At 48.3% G+C, this 21,847-nt stretch overlaps 1 protein-coding gene across 4 annotated transcripts in view; it reads right to left on the bottom strand.

Annotated features, from left to right (window-relative positions):
- Positions 1–17,923, bottom strand: part of MYH11 (myosin heavy chain 11) — a 123,716-nt gene extending 105,793 nt beyond the window's left edge. For all 4 annotated transcript variants that reach the window (XM_036411368.2, XM_036411369.2, XM_036411370.2 and 1 more), the window contains exons 1-2: positions 17,772–17,923; positions 670–1,031 (exon numbers count right to left, since the gene is read on the bottom strand). In XM_036411368.2, coding sequence (XP_036267261.1) covers positions 670–1,014 — 345 coding nt within the window. In that variant the 5' untranslated portion in view covers positions 1,015–1,031; positions 17,772–17,923. The remainder of the gene's footprint in view (positions 1–669; positions 1,032–17,771) is intronic.
- Positions 17,924–21,847: the final 3,924 nt, after the last annotated feature.

Genomic DNA, 21,847 nt, shown 5'->3' with positions numbered 1-21,847 from the left:
ATACTTTCCCCCTGTGCTAGCCACAGGTGGCTGTGGGGCCCCTGACATGTGGCCGGTACAGCTGACGACATGGGTTTTTGGACAGTGATATTTAATTTCTATCTAAGTGTAGGTCGCCACATGCGGTCGGTGGCTACCATATTGGACAGCGCAGCTCTGGCTCACTCTGGCCGGCAGAGCTGACCCAGAGATCTGGGCCTTCCCACTTGTGACAGGGAAGGCCTCCACGGGTCCTCATGTCTCCCTCCCAGCTGGCTGCCAGAGGCACCAGCCTTCCCAAGGAGGGCACGAGAGCTCCATCTACAAGATGGAGGAAGACCAGGGAGCTACTTCATGGGAATCCGTGGCATGTTCACCATGTGCCTTGGCACTCTGCATATGTGATCACGCGGAATCTTTGCAGCACCTTCACCTAGGACGGGTGGTTATCCCCATTCTACAGATAGAAAAGCTGAGGCTTCACGTGGCAAAACAGCCTGTTCGATGCCCCAGAACTAGGAAGTGCGGGACTGAGACGTGAACCCAGGTCTGAATGATTCTATCCTACGATACAGCTGCCCTCAGTGAGACCTCTGGCTTCCCATCCTGCACCCTGAACACGTCCCTACACCTCTCCCCTTCCGGGTGCAGAAGGCCAGGAAGAGGGACCGGCGGCCCCAGGGTACTCACATAGATGAGGCCGGAGAAGTACCTCTCCCTCAGGTTGTGCAGCACGGAGGCTTCGTTGAGGCAGGTCAGCTCGGCCATGTCCTCCACCTTGGAGAACTTGGGTGGGTTCATCTTCTGGATGTCATCTTTGCCCACCGTCACCTTCTTGCCATTCTCCACCAGCTCCACGATCACCTCATCCCCCTTCTCCTCCTTGATGCTGGCCGCCTCGAAGCCCTGCTTCTCCGAAGGGATCCAGACCAGCTTCTTGGCAGCCCAGTCGGCCTGGGCCACGGGGCTGTTGATGAAGTTCTTGTCCACAAAGAGGAACTTCTCGTCGTCACTGAGCTGGCCCTTCTGCGCCATGGTGCCTGGTCGGTCCCCTGTGGGAGAAGGCGACAGGGTCAGAGCCGGGCCAGAGCTACGCTCGCACCTCACCCTGCCTGGGGTCAGCCATCTGAAGAAACGGTCCGCCAAGTACGAGGGTGTCCCCTGCAGTACTGTTGATGTCCCCCAATGAATGGACACAATCAGCCCTTCAAAAACAGACCCGCATCATTGCCTGGTGTTCACCAACATGGCCCTGGATACATAAACCACGGCGTTTCCAGGCAATGAAATGCCTACCCAGGGGTTAAGAAGCGAGAAATATGTCTGCGTTGTGTTGACGTAGGAAGAAGATATATCCAAGTCTTAACACAGAGTTACCACATGACCCAATGATTCCATGCCTAGGTATATACTCATGAGAACTGGAAAATACATCCATACCACAATTTGTATGGGAATGTTCATAGAAGCATGATTCATAATAGCCCCAAAGTGTAAAAAAAAACTAATGTCCACCAACAGATGAATGGATGAATAAAATGTGGTTTAGACAAATGAGAAATATTACTCAGTCCTAAAGAAGAATGATGTACTGATATATACTGCAAAAGGGATTAACCTTGAAAATATTACAAGTGAAAGAATCCACTTATAAAGGGCCACATATTGTATGACTCCATTTATTTGCAATGTCAGGAGCAAGCAAATCCATAGAAATAGATTAGTGGCTGCCAGGGGCTGGGAGAGAACTAGAGGGTGACACCTGAGGGGTACAGGGTTTCTTTTTGGGCTAATGGAAATGTTCTAGAATATTGTAGCAATGAATGCACAGCTCTAGGAATATGCTGGAAGCCATTGAATGGTATAATTTAAAAGGATGAATTATATGGTATGCGAATTTTTCTCAGTAAAGCTTTCAAAGATGAAATAAAAGGAAAGATTGTAAAACAGTAGGTATGATATCCCATTTTATTTTAAAATAGATTCCATGTAGCCAAACAAGTGGAGAAATGTGCACATATCAAGTACACTGACGAGGGGATTTTTACTTTGTATTATATTTATTTTCCAATTTAGTTGTGGTAAAATATATAGAATATAAAATTTACTATCTTAACCATTGTTTTTAGTATGGTTCAGTGGTATTAAGTGCACTCATATAACTGTGTAGCCATCACCACCACCCACCCTTAGAACTCTTTATTCTCCTTGAGAAACAGAAATTCTGAATCCATTAACAATAATTCCCCCTTCCAACCCTCCCAACCACCATTCTACTTTCTGTCTCTATAAGTTTGATTACTCCAGGTACCACATATAAGTGGAACCGTACAGTATTCGTCAGCTTGTGACTGGCTTATTTCACTTAGCATAGTGTCCTCCAGGTTCATCCATGGTTCTGCGGGTGTCACAAGCCTGTCCTTTGTAATATTCCATTGCACAGAGAGGCCACATTTGTGTATCTCTCCATCTGGAAGTATCCATGCAGCACTGATGGACACTTGAGTTACTTCTACATTTTAGCTATTGTGAATGCCACTCTGAACATAAGTGTGCTTTCTATTAGGTATCTTTATCATATTTATAAATTTATAACTTTATTACATTTGTAAAAATTGATATCTTAGAAAGATTTTGAAATAGCCAATACACATAAGGAAAAGGTGTTCCGTCTCACTAGTAAATGAAGAAACCCAAGTTGAAGCAGTGGGATATTGATTTTTCACCTACCAGTTTGGTGAAAACCATGGGTAATAGCCAGTGAAAACCATGGGGAAAAGCCAGTGCTGTCAAGAGTGTAGGGGCTCGGCCTCTGTGCTCATCGCCCTCAGGATGGAAGAGCCTTAAAGTCCATGCACACTCGTTGGCCTGCAATTGCCTTGCTAGAGATTTAGCCTAAGGCAGTGGTCGGCAAACTGTGGCTCACAAGCCACATGCGGCTCTTTGGCCCCCTGAGTGTGGCTCTTCCACAAAATACCACGGACCGGGCGAGTCTGTTTTAAAGAAGTGGTGTTAGAAGAAGTTTATGTTTAAAAAATTTGGCTCTCGACGAAACCAGTTTGGCGGACTGATGGGTCCCAGGTTCGTTTCCGGTCAAGGGCATGTACATTGGTTGCAGACACATCCACAGTGGGGGGGGTGCAGGAGGCAGCTGATCTATGATTCTCTCTCATCAATGTTTCTAACTCTCTATCTCTCTCCCTTCCTCTCTGTAAAAAATCAATAAAATACATTTTGAAAAAATAAATAAAAATAAAAATAAATAAAAAATAAAAAAATTGGCTCTCCAAAGAAATTTCAATCGTTGTCCTGTTGATATTTGGCTCAGTTGACTAATAAGTTTGCCGACCACTGCCCTAAGGAGACAGGTAAGCGCTAACAGATGTGCAAGAATGTACACTGTAGTGCTTCTTGGGACGGCGAAACCCACACGCACTCTACGTGGCCTTCTGTGAGCAGGTGCCTTAGAGCATCCCGTCAACACAAAACCAGCACTCCACTGAAAATTCAAGACCTGGACTTCTATTTATGGCACACAAAGGTTTTTTCCACTTTAAACCTATTGAAGTGTCCTTTACCAGTCATGACATCCTCACCGTAAATGTACAATTCCGTGATTTTCAGATTGTGTGTTCCTTATGATGATGCATTGTGGAACATTCTCACCATCCCGTCAAAGGGTTCCCTCCTGCTGATCTGAAGTCAGTCACTCCCTGTTCCCAACTCCAACCTCTGGTCACCACTGATCCATCTGTCTCCATAGAGTCCCCTTGTCTGACCATTTCATATGCCTGTCGGCCGTATAGATATACTTAGGATATATTTCATTCTAATGCTCAGCCATAGAAAGAAACAAACTACACCATAAAATAGACAAATCTCAAAAGCATTCTGCTCGGCGAGAGAAGCCAGGCCCAAAGATTGCCCCTCTGCTGGGTCACTGATAGGGAGCCCAGAAAAGGCCAACTGTGGTGAAAGAGAGCAGAGCTGTAGTAGGCAGGGACAGGGAAGGAAACTGGCCCAGAGTCACAGGGGAACTTTCAGGGTGATGACAATGGTCTAAACTCTAAATCCTGATAACCATGGTGATTACATGACTGTGTACAGCTGCGATAATTCACTGGGCTGCAGACTTAACATCAGTGCATTTTTTTTTTTTAATGGGTAAGTTTTACCGCATGTAGATGAATAAAGCTGGTTAAAATGTTTACAATAGGCCCAGCCAGTGTGGCTCAGTGGTTGAGCACTGTTCTATGAACCAGAAGGTCACGGTTCAATTTCCGGTCAAGGCACATGCCCAGGTTGCAGTTTCTTACAGGTTCTCCAACCCCAGTGTGGGGCATGCTGGAGGCAGCTGATCAATGATTCTCTCTCATCACTGATTCTCTCTCATCATTGATGTTTCTGCCTCTCTCTTCCCCTAATCTTCTCTGAAATCAATAAAAATATTTTTTAAATTATTTAGAATAGACTCTTTCTTGTAATTTTATATGTACCTGTATACATTTTTAAAAGTCTAGAAAACTACATACTAAAATATTAAACCCTGGTTCTATCTGGTCAAACATAGAACAGTTTGAGAATCAGTAAGAAAAATACACAAGAGTTTGAAAGGCGAATATGTTTAAACTAGAGGCCTGGTGCATGAAATTAATGTACGGGGTTGGGGGGTGGTGTCCCTCACCCCAACCAGCACCTTCTCCAATCTGGGACCCCTCGAGGGATGTCTGACTGCCCTCTCACAATCCAGGACTATTGGCTCCCAACTGCTTGCCTGCCTGCCTTCCTGATTGCCCCTAACTGCTTCTGCCTGCCAGCCTGATCACCCCCTAACCAGTCCCTTGCCAGCCTGATTGATGCCTAACTGCTCCCTTCCCAGCCTGTTTGCCCCTAACTGCCCTCCCTTGATTACCCCCAACTGCCCTCCCTTGCAGGCCTGGTCCCTCCCCTGCTGGCCATTTTGGGGTGGCCATCTTATGTCCACATGCGGGCAGGATCTTTGACCACATGGGGCAGCCATCTTGTATGTTGGAGTGATGGTCAATCTGCATATTATTCTTTTATTAGATAGGATTAAGAACTCATTATGATTTTAACAATTCATAGGCATCCTCATAAGATGCTAGGGAACAAACCCATTATTTGGGAAACTGGTTAAGAAAAGGGGGGAGGCTGAAACCAGTTTGGTTCAGTGGATAGAGCATCGGTCTGTGGACTGAAAGGTCCCAGGTTTGATTCCAGTCAAGGGTATGTACATTGGTTGTGGGCACATCCCCAGAAGGGGTTGTGCAAGAGACAGCTGGTCGATATTTCTCTCTCATCGATGTTTCTAGCTCTCTATCCCTCTCTCGTCCTCTCTGTAAAAAATCAATAAAATATAAAAAAATAAATTAAAAAAAAGTTTGGAACTCTTTGGATAAAAAATGTTTTAAAAAAATAAGAAAAGGGGGGAGGACAACACATTGATTCTGCCTTTCTTACACAAACTGTTCAAGGTCACTGCATAACTGACAAGGAGAAGTCTGTCTTTATTTTTTTATATGTTTTTTATTGATTTTTTTACAGAGAGGAAGAGAAAGGGATAGAGAGTTAGAAACATCTATGAGAGAGAATCATCAATTAGCTGCCTCTTGCACACACCCCACTGAGGATGCGCCTGCAACCAAGGCACATGCCCTTGACCGGAATCGAACCCGGGACCTTTCAGTCCGCAAGCTGACGCTCTATCCATTGAGGCAAACCGGTTTTGCTGTCTTTATTTTTTTTAAAGTCATTTAATGTCCTTTCAACCCATTGTGACACCTTCTCCATCTATTTTCCAGATGAGTCCTCGGGTGGGTGCCAAGGCAGCAGGCTCTTTAGAGGCCTGTCCAGTGGTCTGCTCCTTGCCCTCTGACCACACCTGCAGAGCGGCCCCGTCCTAGAGATACCTGCTCTCACCCAGCTCTTCCAACCTGCCCCTCCCTCCTCCCTCCCCGCTGCTGCTGTGCTCCAAAGCAGAAGGTGAAGGCTGAGTTAGGATGCACAGTCACCAGAGCCTACTGGGTTGTCAATGCCCCTAGTTCAGCAAAAGACAATTCACCGTTCCTTTGCATTCACTGAGATAATCCTCACGTGTGGGCCCCCAATCCCATGGAGATGGAGTAACCCCTCTACCCACTGCATGGGCCCTGGCGCTGGGCAGCAGTCCTGAAATGCAGACTTCGCAAGGCAAAATCAGAGGGGCAGAAGCTCCAATACCTGCTCTTCTCCCTCAGGGGTGAAAATAACAATGGAAACGAGACACTGATTTGCTCTGAGGGATGGTTATTTCTCTTGAGAGACCAGTTCTAGAAGCTCGTTGTTAAAAAAGATGGAGAAATGAGCATCATTCCCTGAATCTGAATAATCACTTCCATCATTCAAAAAAGAGAAATAAAGAATAGCAGAGAACATACATTGTCCTGAGTTTCGCCATCACATTTCATATACATATATATAGTTTGCCAATGTCACTCCAATAAATTTAATTTGAATTTTTTTTTTAATTCCTCTTGGGACTTAATAAGCCCAACAGCTTCCTCCACTTTCAGTACTCCCTCTACGTGGAAGAATTCCAGGTAATAAATGTAGGCGAAACAATAAAACCAGAATGCAGCAATTTTGTGACCTCTGATAATGGGCCTTGGCTATAATATCAATAGTTGCTAAAAAAAAAAAAAAAAAAAAACCACAAAACAAAAACCATTAGGCCAGTGGTCAACTTCCTCATGTCTCTACTTCATGGGGAGGGTTGTGAAATCACGGAGGACCAGACTGACCCCAGAGCTTCTTTCTGAGTCAGTGGGTCTGGGCTGAGCCCAGCGACCTGCCCTTGTCTCACAGCTCCCAGGTGAGGCTGCGGATGCAGGTCTAGAGCCCACACTTTCAGGCCCCCTGAGCTAGAGGGGAAGCAGGTGGAGAACTTGATGATGGCTGGGCCGGGCTGGCACCACCCAAACCTACTAATGCACCTTAACATCACACAAAGAAAGAATCGGTCAGATACGACACATCTCCAGATGGAATGCCGTAGGAAGTGCCACCGCCACCAATGAAATGTTCTTACAGACAGGAAAGAACAGAAGCTGACAGAGCCTCCGATCTAACCCCGTTTACAGAAAGCGCAGGGCACAGGGGACACAGTGATCAATGTCATGGGCATGCAACGAAGTCCAGAAGGTGGAAAAGCATAGAACAGATGACTCAGCTTCTGTAATAAAGTACAAAAAATAATAATAATAAAAAAAATAAAAAATCAGGGGACCCTATAGGTTAAAAGTGATTTTAGGAATCATAAGAGACATGGGAGGAGGGTGATGATGAAATGAAACTCGCTTTAGGTGTGATAATGATTGAACTTGACAGGTACCTGAGGTGTCACACCATTCCCTCTACTTTCGAATATGTTTGGAAGTTCTCAGAATGGAAAATTCAGACAAGTACAATGGGAGCTAAACACTGATAGAGGCAGAGAAAGAACGCCCCCACACTCCAACATACACATCCAGGCCAGCGCACAAATAAAGGCATACGTTGTACTTTTAAAAAGCCACCCCTTAAATGGAAAACTTTGAAGAATTAAAAGTTAATTGCCGGGGAAAATTTTTTTTTTTTTTTATTTGACAAGTCTTCCAAATGAAAATTTCATGAGCTAACTGGGAGAATTTGAACGTTGACTCACTGTAGTGTATATAAGGAAATCTGTGAAATTCTTTGGTGTGAAAACGGTACTGTGATTTCATCTGTTTAGAGAGTCCTTTCCTTTTAGAGACATTTGGAAATATTGATAAGAGGGAATGATAAACCTGGGCTTATCTCAAAATAAGCAGGGCAGGGAGGAAATGAATGGGGGTGGAGAGGAAGCAAGACTGGCTCAGGTGTTGATAAATGCTTATGCTGTTCTGTCTACTTTTGCATGTTTGACATTTTTCCTTAAAAAAAAATATTGCCATATAAAATGTATAAAACTACCTCCTACTTATAAGCATTGTCAATAGTGCACCATCTCCCATTTGGCCTGTATGTCAAACCCCAACAGTGATGGTTAACACTGCAGGACCCCTTCCAGGCTCTAGGCTCAGTCCTTCACAAGCAGGACCACCAGATGACATCACCACAGCCTCTGCAGTTAGGTTTTATGATAAGCTCCATCTCACAGATATGGAAACCAAGGCTCAGAGAGGCGAAGGAATCTGCCTCAAGACACATAGCAGAAAAGCAGCAGAGCTAGGAATTGAACCCATGTTTGATCGTATACTATGTATACAAGCTTGATGGGCTTGTCAGGAGCTCAGTGGAGTATTTGCAATGAACGAACCGATCCTTTTAGGCATCTAGCACTGTGGTTGGCAAACTGCGGCTCTTTGGCCCTTTGAGTGTGGCTCTTCCACAAAACACCATGACCTGGGAGAGTCTATATTGAAGGAGAGGCGTTAGAAGTTTATGTTTAAAAAAATTGCCTTTCAAAAGAAATTTCAATCGCTGTACTGTTGATATTTGGCTCTGTTGACCTATGAGTTTGCCGACCACTATCTTAGCACATAATAAACATTCAAAATGGGACGCAAATCAACTGCACCCCACAATCAGAACAAATCTCACACACACACTGTTGAGAAGGCAGATGCAAGGAGGACGCACCATGTGATTCTTGTTTATATGAAGTTCAAAACCAGGGAAAACTGATGGCGATGCATCATGACTGGAAGGGTGAGACAAGGGGGGCTGATGTCCTGTCTTAATCTGAGCGCCAATCGCATGGGTGTGAAAATTCCCCTGGCCACACTTCCATGAAAATTTTGGGTTTCCTTTCCTTTTCCTTTCTATCTTTAATTGTGGTAAAATATACAGAACATAAAATTTACCACCTTAATCATTTAGTTATACAGCTCAGTAGTACCAAGCATACCTATATTACTTCCCAGTCTATAACAACTTTTTGAATGGTAGCTGATTGTTCCCGAGAGGGCTGGGAGAAGTGTTTTGTTTATTCCTAGCAGAATGACGACTAAGTACGCTCTTTCTTTCTTTCCTTTTTTAGGTTAAGACTCTCTTGCTTCCTTTTTTTATTGAATTTATTGGGCTCTTTCTAATTGCAATGTTGGTGAGCTGCCTTGATAGCAAAAAATACAACGGAAAAATAAAAGGGCCCAGGACTCCCCATGGCCAGGAAGCCTGTCTGATCCAGGATTTAAAAAAACACAGACAAGATCAAGTGCAAAGAGTCGGTCTCTGTCCAAAAAAGGAGAGCGAGCATCTGGCTAGCTTCCCGGGGCTTTCATGCCTGTGGCAGTTACGACGTGTGCCATCTGCTTTGGTCACAGGGAACGAAGGGAGAGGAAAGAGGAGCTTGGCTTCGCCCTAGCCATGCGTTTCCCAGAGTGTGCTCTGTGGAACCCCGCCCCTTGGGATATTTGGGGTGGGGTGGAGCGGGATTTAGGGAGGTTAAGACACTCTTCAAAGAAAAATTAAAAAACAGTCTGTAGTCAAATCCATTTGAAAAGTGCTCCCTGTCCCCTCCACCTCACTGAGGGCAGAACACTTACCGGGACATCCCAGGTCCCGGAGAGAAATATATTCCACTCCTTTGAACCCAGATCTCCCCCAAACATGTGGCCACAGACCCCTTTTCCCACTAAACACTGATAAAATCCCACAGATTTGCCCTTGAGGAAATTCAGCGAGCTTCGAAAATGATAAGTATAATGTTAGTCAGCAGGGCTGCTACAATTTATTGAGGGCCAGCTTTATCCCATTGAACCCCGGAGAGATGCCATTACCTGACTTACAGATGAAGAAACAAGCACAGAGAGGTTAAGTAAGTTGCCCACCATGGCACAGCTAGATATGGCGAAATCCCATTTAAAAAACTGTATTTTCAAAGGGGTCTCTCTTGCTTTGTCCGCCTTCTTGGAAACGTGCAGAGGACCCGAGAACTGAAGGAAATCTAGGCACATGTGCAACGCAGCATGGATAAGACTTGGCAACTCGAGGGCTCCGAATAACTCGGTTTTATTGTTCTAAGGACCTGCCTCAGCATGCACGCAGAACCTTGACTCGGGGAGACCCGGCAGACAGGGTCTGGTCAGGCACGCGGTGGGGCCGTGTGGGGTGAAAAGCAGCTTTGCCGAACCGCAGCAGAGGTCCGAGACTGCAGTCCTGGGGAGAGTTCTCCCATGCTGAGGGGAAGCAGAACCTGGCCTGCTGCTCCCTGCGGTGGTCTTTCATTTAGAGCTGGGTTTTCCACTTCAAGACTATGGGTTGACATTGGGGCTGGACAACTCTGGGGTCGGGGTGGGAGCTGTCCTGTGCATTCAGCATCTCTGGCCCTCCACCCACTAGATGATAGCAGCGTACCCTTTCCTGCTCATGACAACCAGAAATGTCTCCAGGCGTCGCCAGGTGTCCCCTGGGGGGCAAACTGTCCCCAGTGAGAACCACTGTGCTGGAATAACAAGACAAAGCTGAGGACAGTCACTACTTCATCAACACCAGCCAGGAGCATCAGCTGCGGACGGTCACCTCAGACAGACAGAGACAGCTGCCCAGGTGGACAAACCTGCAGGCGGCCCCCAGCACCCCGTTTCTTTCTTTCCAAGCCCCCCTTCTCCTCACCTCCCCTTTAGTTAACAGTTCAGTAGTACCAAGCACACCTACATTACTTCCCAACTATAACAAGTTTTTGAATGGTAGCTGATTGTTCCCGAGAGGGCTGGGAGAAGTGTTTTATTTATTCCTAGCAGAAGGACAACTAAGTAGGCTCTTTCCTTCCTTTTTTAGGTTTTAAGACTCTCTTGCTTCCTTTTTTATTGAATTTATTGGGCTCTTTCTAATTGCAGTGTTGGTGAGCTGCCTTCAAAGTCAGGAAAAACAGCAAAATATATGACCGAAAATACAACCAAAAAAAATATGTCTTGCATCAGCTGCAAGGGCTGAAAGGACTTCTCCAGAATTATGACCAGGACTAACGAATACAAAGTACTGAGCAAGGGCTGCCCTTGAACGTTACAGCGAAAGCAAAGGACTCTGTCACTGCTGGCGTTAGCGCCGCTGAGTGTGTCAGCCCCGGCTTCCTTCCCAACCACACCTGGCTTCACTCTGAGCGCAAACAAGCTGGTCCTTAGCCTCAGGGTTACAAGTCCCAGCTCTGCTCCAGTCTTGCTGGGCAGCTCTGAGCACGTCACTCTCCCCCTCTGTGAGTTCCACTTTTCATTTGGGAGGGAAAAGGGGGCGGGGAGATGCTGGACTAGCTGTAACATTTACGGTATCTGACTCTAGATCAAAGCATTGAAATTGGACCAATTGAGAATTGTCAACGGCGTTAGCTTGTTTTAACATCAATTTTATTTTCCCCAGAGGACTTCAGGCAGAAAGGGCTTTCCCTTTTGGCTTCTGCATTCATGAAAAGTGAATAAAATACTCCAGAGCCCAAAGAGTGTAGGATTTGCGCATCATCAGGCCTGGTCGGCAGCTCCCCTCAGGATTTTATTGCCAAGCCACTGGTGCAAGATTTTGGACACGGATTCAAACAGCTCCAGGGTCAGGAGAGCAATGCAGAGTGACCCAGGCCAGACCTGGTTGGGCAGAGCCCTCTCACCCTTTCCAAAAAGGGTGGCAGCTCAACTCCCACTCCTGTCACCCAGCAAGGATGTGGGCCTGTATGCCAGACTTTCAATGAACCCGAAGTCTGAATTTAGGTTCAATACACCCATCCCTACAGTGAAATCACGGCACATTGTAAATGCCACGCAGGCAAAATAACCCGCCAGCCAGAAGGGCCTGTGAAGTGGAGAAATTGGTTCAGGGTCGCCGGGACCGGTTTGGCTCAGTGGTAGCGCATCGGCCTGCGGACTGAAAGGTCCCGGGTTCGATTCCTGTCAAGGGCATGTACCGTGGTTGCGGGCATATCCCTAGTAGGGGGTGTGCAAGAGGCAGCTAATTGATGATTCTCTCTCATCAATGTTTCTAACTCTCTATCCCTCTCTCCTCCTCTCTGTGAAAAATCAATAAAATATATTATAAAAAAAAAATTGGTCTGCCCCAGGTGTGGGAGGAGCCAAGCGTGCAGAAGGAAGCAGGAGAGGGACTGACCTCCCTAGATGCACCCATTCTCGGGGCCCCAAACTATCCCTGTGAGGCAGCGAGAACTCTTCTACTCATGGGGTATCAGGCAAGGCATTTTATTATATACTAGAGGCCCAGTGCACAAAATTTGTGCACGGGAGTGAGGGCCACTCAGCCCGGCCTGCACCCTCTCAAATCGGGGACTCCTCGAAGGATGTCCAACTGCCGGTTTAGGATCAGGCCTAACCCAGCAGTCGGACATCTCTATCACAATCCAGGACCACTGGCTCTTACCCACTCACCTGCCTGCCTGCCTGATCACCCCTAATCCCTCTGCCTGCTAGCCTGATCGCCCCTAACTGCCTGATCACCCTACCAGCCTGATCAACCCTAACCTCCCTCCCCTGAGAGCCTAATCACCCCTAACTGCCCTCCCAAGCTGGCCTGATTGCCCCTACCTGCCTCTGCCTTGGTCCCTGCCACCTCCTTCCAGCTTTGTGGAAGACTGAACCACTGGAAAATAATTAGCATATTACCCTTCTATTAGTATAGACTAGAGGCCTGATGCACAAAATTTGTGCAAGAGCTTTGGCTCCAGGCGCCGCCCGCTGCCACTGCCATGACTGGCACCTCTGCCACTGCCATGACTGGCACCTCTGCCGCAGCCCCACCTGTTGCAGCTTTGTCCAGAAGGACAGATGTCCAGAAGGATGACCAATCTAATTAGCATATTATGCTTTTATTATTGTAGATATCATCTCTCCCTGTCTCATAAGTGTCCAGCGAGGTGGGCATTATTTATTATTTCTAAAATACTACCAAGGTCCAGAGAAGTAAACTAAAGGCCTTTGCTTGCAAAAGCTGGAGCTAGGACTTGAACCCAAATCTGTCTGAACCCAATCTCCTCTTAGCAGAAAATGTCTCCTCAACTCCATGGCCTCACACCACAGCCCCTTCCCCATCTTCCAAGATCATCTCCCCTGTCCTGCCAAGGAAGCCTGACCTCACCGTACAGGAAAAAGGTGAGCGGTGAACCTGCCACTTCAATGTTGCCCTTATACCCCTGGTCAGCAAACTGCGGCTCATGAGCCACATGTGGCTCTTTGGCCCCTTGAGTGTGGCTCTTCCACAAAATATCAAGGCCTGAGCGAGTCTATTTTGAAGAAGTGGTGTTAGAAGAAGTTTAAGTTTTAAAAATTTGGCTCTCAAATTTCAATCGTTGTACTGCTGATATTTGGCTCTGTTGACTAACGAGTTTGCTGACTACTGCCTTATACCATCTGTCTAACTCATTTGCATACTGTTGTTAAAGTAACTACAGAAGGAAGTTATTTTAATGTGTAAATAATTAATAAATTATTTTTTCCTCCCTACAAAGAGAGCATGGTTAGCAAGAGACATGGTAACTCTTATGGAGGATGCTTTGGTGATAGAGAGAACTGGTCATTTCTGGCCCTAAGGCCCCGTTGGGTTTTGTGTCTCACACTCTGGCACAGCACAGCTTAGAAACCAATGTACAGTCTTATATGTGACCATCAGAAGTTTACATTTACAATATCCTTGGAGGCCGCTTCAGCAATATCTATCCATTTTAAATGTGCATGGTCTTTAACTTAGCAATTGCATTTCTGGGAATTTATCCTACAGACACACTCATACAATTAGACAAAAATACAATAGGTACACAGGATGTTCCCTGGAGTCCTGTTTATAAGAAGTGGGGGGAGGGGGGAACTGGTATGTTTCAATAAGAAGCTATTTCAGTAAGATGCCATACTTCTATCCAATGGAGGGTCATGCAGCCCATAAAAAAAAATGTGCTGATATAGAAAGATGTAAAAAACATGTAATTAGCTGAAACTGGTTTGGCTCAGTGGATAGAGCGTCGACTTGGGGACTGAAGGGTCCCAGGTTCGATTCCGGTCAAGGGCATGTACCTTGGTTGCGGGCACATCCCCGGTGGGGGTTGTGCAAGAGGCAGCTGATCGATGATTCTTTCTCATCGATGTTTCTAACTTGCTATCTCTCTCCCTTCCTCTCTGTACAAAATCAATAAAATATATTTTTTTAAAAAACAACAACAAAAAACAACAACAACATGTAATTATTGCCCAGACCGGTTTGGCTCAGTGAATAGAGCATCAGACTGAGGACTGAAGGGTCCCAGGTTGGATTCCGGTCAAGGGCATGTACCTTGGTTGCGGGCACATCCCCAGCGGGAGGTGTGCAGGAGGCAGCTGATATGTTTCTCTCTCATCGATGTTTCTAACTCTCTGTCCCTCTCCCTTCCTCTCTCTATATAAAAAAAATCAATAAAATATATATTTAAAAACAACAACAACATGTAATTATATAGACCGAAGCTTAATTTATGGAAAGCCGATATTTGTGTGTAAAAGGAAGATTTAACAGAGAAAGGTTTTAGAAGAAGCACAAGAATACATTAGCCATGACATCTAGAGATGGCAGGTGGGGTAGGGGGGGGCAGGGAAAAGGCATTCTACGTGGAGAATGGGGAATGGCTAGCATGGCCCTGGCGGCCTCGGACACTGGCCCCTTCTGAGTGCCTGTGTCACTGGCCGCAGGAGGCCCACGCCTGCAGGAGTGAGCCGAGAGAGCCGGTGACGGCCCCGTGGTCCCGTCTCAGGGACTTTGATGAGGACTGTTCCTCCTGAGCCCCTGCATCGCTGGCATACGTCAGAGACACCCACCTTCCTCCTGCAGATGCAACAGGCAGCACCAGCTCCTCCCTGCACCCTCTGATCCCACAGAAAGTTCTCTCTGATTCCCGCTTGGCCTTCTCCCAACTTGTTTGCTCCACCTTGTGACCGTGGTTAAATGTGCTTTAAGGTCGGGATGGAGACCTCAGAGAGCACAAGAGCCGCCGGGAAAGCCAGATCGGCCTCTCCCACTCACAGGTGGAAGCTCTCGCAGGGTGCCGCGGCCGCCATAAACCAACCTCGAATGGGCCAAGGTGGCTGGAATTGCCACGCTCCTGACACAGGAGGAAGTGTGGCTGTACTAAAACAGAACATTCAGCCACCGCCTTTGGGTCCCATAAGGACTGGGTGTATGAAGAGATTACACAGAAGGAAGATTGAGAACATTTCTTCTTCATGCATAGACCACACAACAGGCTTCCTGCTTCTGCCAAGCACCAGCTGTGCCACATTAGGCAAGGTCCTCCAAGCCTCTGGTCCTGTGTGCTATAAATAACCATCCGCTCATGTTGGCCAGGGGCCAGGCATGGTGCTCAGCCCTTTGTGGGCATCATGCCATTTAATCCTCCCAATGGGGTCATAACCCCTTAGGCTCTGGAGTTAGAGAGAGTTCCCTTGGCCACATTCCATCTTCCTCATTGGCTAGTTCTCTTGGGCAAGGTACTCACCCTCCGTGGTTATAAAACAGCGCCCATTTTACAGACAGGAAAACTGAGGTTTGAGAAGGCCTCGGTGTGGAGGGTGTGGAGTTTTGCTTGTGACCAGTCTAGGATTCCAATGGATTTAAAGTTGGACTTGGTTTTCCAGAAAAAAAAAAATCTAATCTATGCCGGTGAGAATGACATGGGTGTGCCAAAGCTTCCTAGCCACCTGCTTGGACCCATCGTACTGGGGAAAGGAGACAACACCCTGCCCCCCCCCCAAAAAAAAAATAAAACTTCCAAATAAGAGAGTGGGAAAAACTAAACCCAACCCCCTTTCCCCCCCAATGCCTTCTCCTCTGGGCCACTCCACTGGGTCCTGACTGGGAAGGACGAGGGCAGAGAACTCCCCGGAGCCCCAACCAATAAAGCTGCACTGGGAGGCTCATTTGCGAGGGGGCTGGGGATGGCCCCGTGGAAAATGCTTCCATACATGGGCATGTTCGCCTCAATCTCGGCCCTCGCGCAGAAATGTAATGATAACAACTACCTTGTAGGGAATAATACGTCTATTTCAGACACAAAAATAAAATTAAAAAAAAAAACATGGTGTACACAAGGCGGGCGCCCGGAGCTTCTCGGAGGAGACCCGGCTGGCTCACGTTCTGGACTCTCGGGGTGGGAGCCCCCTGAGGTCCTCAGGCTCGTGGATTACCACGGTGCCTTTTATTTTAAACTCACAAAAGGTCAGTTTATGTTTTCCTCAAAGAGAAGATGGTAAACATTTGCCTTCTCGGAAACATTTGGTCCCACAAGAAACCCGACTCGGACAACGGTTTTGCTCGTGATAAAGGAAAAAAGGATGGTGGGGTCCAGGGTAGAGGCTTGGCATCAGACAGACCCAGGGATGGCATCTACCACTTGCTAGCTGTGTTTTCCCGGGCAAGTTACGGAACCTCTCTGAGCCTCAGCTGCCTGGAATACTCATCGGGCATCAGGATGCCTCCCTGACAAGCTGGTTGCGATCATTAAGTGAGATACATCAAGTCCAACACTGTTACAGCGCGCCTGGTGCTAAGTGCTCCATCAGTGGTAGCGACTTCGGTGGGAAAACTCCGAAAGAAGACTGCTTTTCCTCCCACGGGTACCCAGCACCCTGTTTTATAAACGCCATCGGATGACTGTCAAGCTCCCTCTCCATAAAAAGCCCACCACGGGAGCTTTCGGGAAACCAAACAAACCAAGAAGGCTGCACCCAACAGAACAAAACGAGGCAAGGCAGTTTACTAACAGCCGGCCTGACTTCCCTTTGCCAAACAAACTCTGGCCAGTTTGCAATTTAGTCTATCAGTTCTTAGATAGACTAATCGCTCCCTGTCTCGGGTTTCTAAATATTTTTCTTTTACTTCTTGACAAATATGGCTTTGAATGGTGCCTTTCCTCGAGCAGCAAAACCCCAGCCAACTGTTCTCTTCGCGGGGAGAAAACTTAAAACAAGCAGTGGCCCTACATTCCTTTTGCCAGTTTGTGAGGCGTGAGAGCCGCTTTGCATGGGCTGCTCTGCAGAAAGTCTCAGCGCGATCTTATTGGATGCACCTGCAGGTCGTGGAGGCAAAAGTGGACTTTGGCAGCAGTCTGGGCATTGGGGGTCCCTGAGATCAACCTGGGTGATTTTTTTATTTTTTTTTAATTTGGAGGAAGGGGATCCGGAAAGAAACAGGGCTGTAATAAATGAACTGGATCATAACCAGCCTATTCCTCTCGGGTTATCAACAAGCACAGCCGTTGGACTGATGATAAAATACTGCCCTCTCTGGGAGTATGTGCCCATGTGTTTTTAACTGAGTTAATGCCTCTCATCAGCAGAACCAAGCAGGGCTTCCAAACCCAGGTGAAGTGGCACTTGGCGTGACTGCGTGATGGGAATGGCTCTTCAGGGACGTCGGCACCCTTTCTGTGCCCAGAATAAAAGCTGGAAGACTGGCCGACGAGGCTGGACCCCTGAGATTTGTAAAGAAGCACATCTCCCAGATTTGCCTCCTAACAAAAATCACCTGGGACCCTTTTTTTACTTTCTAAGTTTTTCTGGAGATTCTAGTGTCCCTGGAGGTGGGCCGAGGCGTGTGGTCTGTTGTGTTTCATAAGTACCTCCCAAGTGCTACTTATCCTTGCCGGTTTGGGGGAAACCTAAGGTGATGGGCAGAGAGAAATAAAAATTGTGAACCCCCACCCTCTCACCATAGTCCTGAAGAGGAGGGCAAAGGCTACACCTCACCGCTCCCCAGCCCCTGGATGCCCTGAAGGACCCTTGCATCCCCCTTCCCCCACACCAGGCCACACTACTTACAGATCTCCCACTGGGGGGCTGACGGAGAAGAGACGGGATGGAGAGCTCAGATCTGGCACACCTCCCAGGCAGGGCGTCCAAATCTCCCCGCTCGCCCAGGACGCCTCTCTTTATAGGCCCGCAGCTGCCGGCGGGTGGGAAGGGGGCGGCCGCCCAGGAGGGCGGAGTGGGGGAGGGTCCCGCGCCGCTCCCTCCGCAGCGCAGCGCCCCCTGCAGGCCGGAGAAGCGGGCTTTTGGTCCAGGCTCTCGGGCGCACCTGGGACAGACGCGCAGAGGTCAAGGCCGAGGCTCCAAGCAAGGGCGCCCGCTGAAGTGTTCGAGCAGGGGCCTCACGCCGGGATCCCGGTCCGTCACGCAGACTCCGGGTCCCTAGCGAAAGGGGTCGCGTGGCCAAGGTCTATGGAGGATGACTGAGAATTGCTTCCCTGATTCAGTGTCAGCCCAAGTGTCTCTAACCGCTTCTCCACCCCGGAGGGGAGGGGAGGGGAGGGGATGGGGGGTCGAGTGGATAGGTCCCCGCCCCACTCCCTGCTTTATTCGCCTCCCGCTGTCTGCAAAGGGAGCCGGCCGTGTTGCCTAAAGGGTAGAAAGGGGGATTTTTTATTTTTTTTTAACTTTGCAAAGTGCAAGGCAGGAGCCCCGGACTGCTGGGAATGAATTGGCTGGGAAGTGTGCGGGAAGGGGAAGTTTTTGCTTTTCCCAACTTGCCATCCCCTCCTCCACTCGCAAGAAAGAGAAACCCCACTGTGGTCCGTGGAGGCCCCGGGGTGCTCCATCCGTAACCCCAGGCAAGTCAGCTCCCTCCTCTCAGTCCGCCGCGGGGACGGGTGTGGTTTGCAAGGTGCACGTCGGGGTCCGGAGAGAACGCGGCGGGGCCCCGCCCTCGCAGAGGCTTCTGTCCCTCCCGGGAAATTCTTGCAAATTCTTGCCTAAAATTTTGCTCCCTGTCTCCCTCCCCCTTAGTTTCTCTACCAACCCCGTCTCTCTCTCTCTCCCCCACCCCCCCCCCCCCCTCTCTCTCTCTCTCTCTCTCTCTCTCTTTCTCTCTCTCTCCCCTCCCTTGCTCTCTCCATCCCCTCATGGTCTGAAGCTGTGTCTCTCTCTCCATCACTTTCCTCTCTGTCTTCTGCCTTTTTTGTCACTCTGTGTACAGAGCTGTCACTCTGTCCATCCCCGTCTCACTGACCCTCACATGCCTCCCTGTCTCCCCTGCAGGTCTCCCTGTCTCTGGGTCTCTCTCACCCGGAGGCATCACTGTCTCTCCTGAGTGTCTCCCTCCCTCTGTGAGGTCTCTGTGTCTCTGGCTCCCCGTCCCCCCTGTCTCTCTCTCTCTCTCCCGCGGTCACACGCACGCACACAGGCCATAAAAGGAAGCCAGGCTGCGGGCTGGCCGGGCGCCAGGCCGGGGACCCGCGGGCAGCCCGGTCGCCCCGCTCCCCGCTGCTCGGCACGCACTCCTCCGAGGTCCCCGGTCCAGCTGGTCGGGCGGGGGGCGCTGGGCGGGAGACAACCCAAAAAGGGCAGGCGCGGGCTCCCTCCTGCGGAATTCCCGGCCCGCATACCAGCCCGGGCTGCCCGCTCCCCCTGTGACTAAATATGGTGCCGCTCGGCCTCCTCCGGGGCGGCCGGGAGGGGCCACAGAGGAGAGTGCGGAGAGTTCTGCACCGCAGACCCTCCTGGTCCCTTCCCCATCCTCTCACTCAGGCTCACCTGGTACTCATCCCTCAACACACCCAAGACCTCCGAGGCCCCCGGCAGCCCTTGGTGGGGTGGGAAGGAGACCCATCTGCTTGATGCAGAGACCCAGGCCCACGCGGGTCGCTGCTACTTCCAGCCAGAGGGATTGGGGAGAGGGTTAAAGGAGTTGAAGACCCTTGCGAGGCTCTGTGCTTGGCATATGGCCCGTCTTATTCCACAAAACCCTCCCCAGCTGAACAGGTCAGATAATGGTCAGGGGGGGGGGGTAGGGGAGGGCTTTATAAATACCCCCATTTTGCAGGTGAGAAAACTGAGGTCCCAGAGGAGTGGCGCAGCTCTCCCTGGGACTAGAGCCCACCGTTGCCCTGAGTCGGCTCCATAGAGGTTGATTCTAAAGGGAAATGCCCAGAAGAGCTGAGTTTGAACCTGCCAGTGCCATTTTTCTAGCTGCGACCTTCAGCGAGGAACTTGAACCCTGTGTCTGTTTCCCTACCTGTAAAATGGGAAGGACGTCAGTTGCTCCTGGCTAATTGTCAACAGTCCTGGGGATGACCAGGTAAAATGAACATGGTGCACTGCTTCCTGTTAGTTGCTATTGTTCTCACCGAACCTGAAGCCAAGTAGAATGGCACCAGGCCTTGGGGTCATAGTGAGTGGGAGCCTGTCCTGCCCGCAGTGTTGGCTTCCTGTCCCTCTTGGTCCCTTCCTCCTCCTGCCGGCATCCAGCTCACCTGGTCTTCACCCCAAAACACCCAAGCCCAGCCCCCTGCCCACAAATGAGCCTAAATCAGAGAGGCAAGTATTCAGCTGGCTGGGGAAGTGAGGGGTGAGGTTCTTCAGAAAATGATGAATGGGCTGCTTCCCCACGTGCTTTTTAATGTCTAGGCTGTAAAAGGAATGGAAACTGTCCCTGCGTGAGCACAGAAATGCTGTGAGCAGGGAAGAAAAGAAGGAGGAACTTCCCTCCGTTTGCAAAGACAATCCAGAGCAGGCTGTCAGAATCGAACTTGCTGGCCTCATGGTATGAAGTGGCATTTTTCCCAGAGGCATTTCAAAGGGATTGCATTTGATTCCTTAAAGAAATTGGTAGCCAAACACTGAATTCTACTGCATTATCTCACTTAATCTTTATAACAACCCTATCAAGAAGGTACTTTTAAAAATCCCCCACACTCCTATTTTGCTGTTGAAAAACCAGGTTTGGTGATTTAACCAGCTAAGGCAGCTAGTTAAAGGTGGAGCAGGAATTCAAATCAAACCCCATTTGTCTGATGCAAAGTCTTAGATTTTTATTTTATTTATTTATTTTTATTAAATTATTATCTGTGTACCTATACCATTGCCCCCCCCCCCCATACATGCCCTCCCTCCCCAGAGTTTTGTGTCCACTGGTTGTACTTATATGCATGCATACAAGTCCTTCGGTTGATCTATCTTCCCCAGATCTCCCTACCCTCCCCACTGTAATTTGACAGTCTGCTTGTTGCTTTACTGTCTCTATATCTATCTTTTGGTTCATCAGTTTATAATGTTCTTTATTATCCATAAATGAGTGAGGTCATGTGGTGTTTCTCTTTCATTGACTGGCTTATTTCACTCAGCATGATGTTCTCCAAAAGTCTGAGGTTTTAATATTTTTTAAAATATATTTTATTGATTTTTTTACAGAGAGGAAGAGAGAGGGATAGAGAGTTAGAAACATCGATGAGAGAGAAACATCAACCAGCTGTCTCTTGCACACCCCCTACTGGGGATGTGCCTGCAACCAAGGTACATGCCCTTGACCGGAATCGAACCCAAGGCCTTTCAGTCTGCAAGCCGATGCTCTATCCACTGGGCCAAACCGGTTTTGGCAAGTCTGAGGTTTTTAAATCATGATCTGCTAACCACCAGCCGGGCAACTTCAGAATGGTCAGTGAACCTCTCTGAAGCTGTTTTCTGGGAAATGAACAGTAGGTGCACATAGCAGTCACTCAGTAAGTATCTGTCCCACTGCAGCAGCTCAGATGTTTGGATTTTCAAAAGTACATTGTTATCCCTGGCCTAACAGTTGGTTGGAGCGTCGTCCCATACATCAAAGGGTTTGGGGTTCAATTCCCGGTCAGAGCACATACTTATGTTGCAGGTTTCACCCCCAGTACAGGAGGCAACTGATCATTGTTTCTCTCTCACATTGGTATTTCTCTCCCATGCCTCCTCTCTAAAAATCAATGAACATATCATCAGGTGAGGATTTTTTTAAAGTGCATTTTTATAATAATAATTAAATCATATAATTCCATTTTACCTCTCATAACTCAAAAATCCAGCTATTTTAACATTGAGGGAAACAACCGAAACCGGTTTGGCTCAGTGGTAGAGCGTCGGTCTGTAGACTG

The sequence above is a fragment of the Pipistrellus kuhlii genome, unplaced genomic scaffold, assembly GCF_014108245.1.
Source record: "Pipistrellus kuhlii isolate mPipKuh1 unplaced genomic scaffold, mPipKuh1.p scaffold_m20_p_4, whole genome shotgun sequence".
Lineage (NCBI taxonomy): Eukaryota > Metazoa > Chordata > Mammalia > Chiroptera > Vespertilionidae > Pipistrellus > Pipistrellus kuhlii.
The sequence above is the reverse complement of the archived record's forward strand: the minus strand, read 5'-3'. Positions and strand labels throughout refer to the sequence as shown.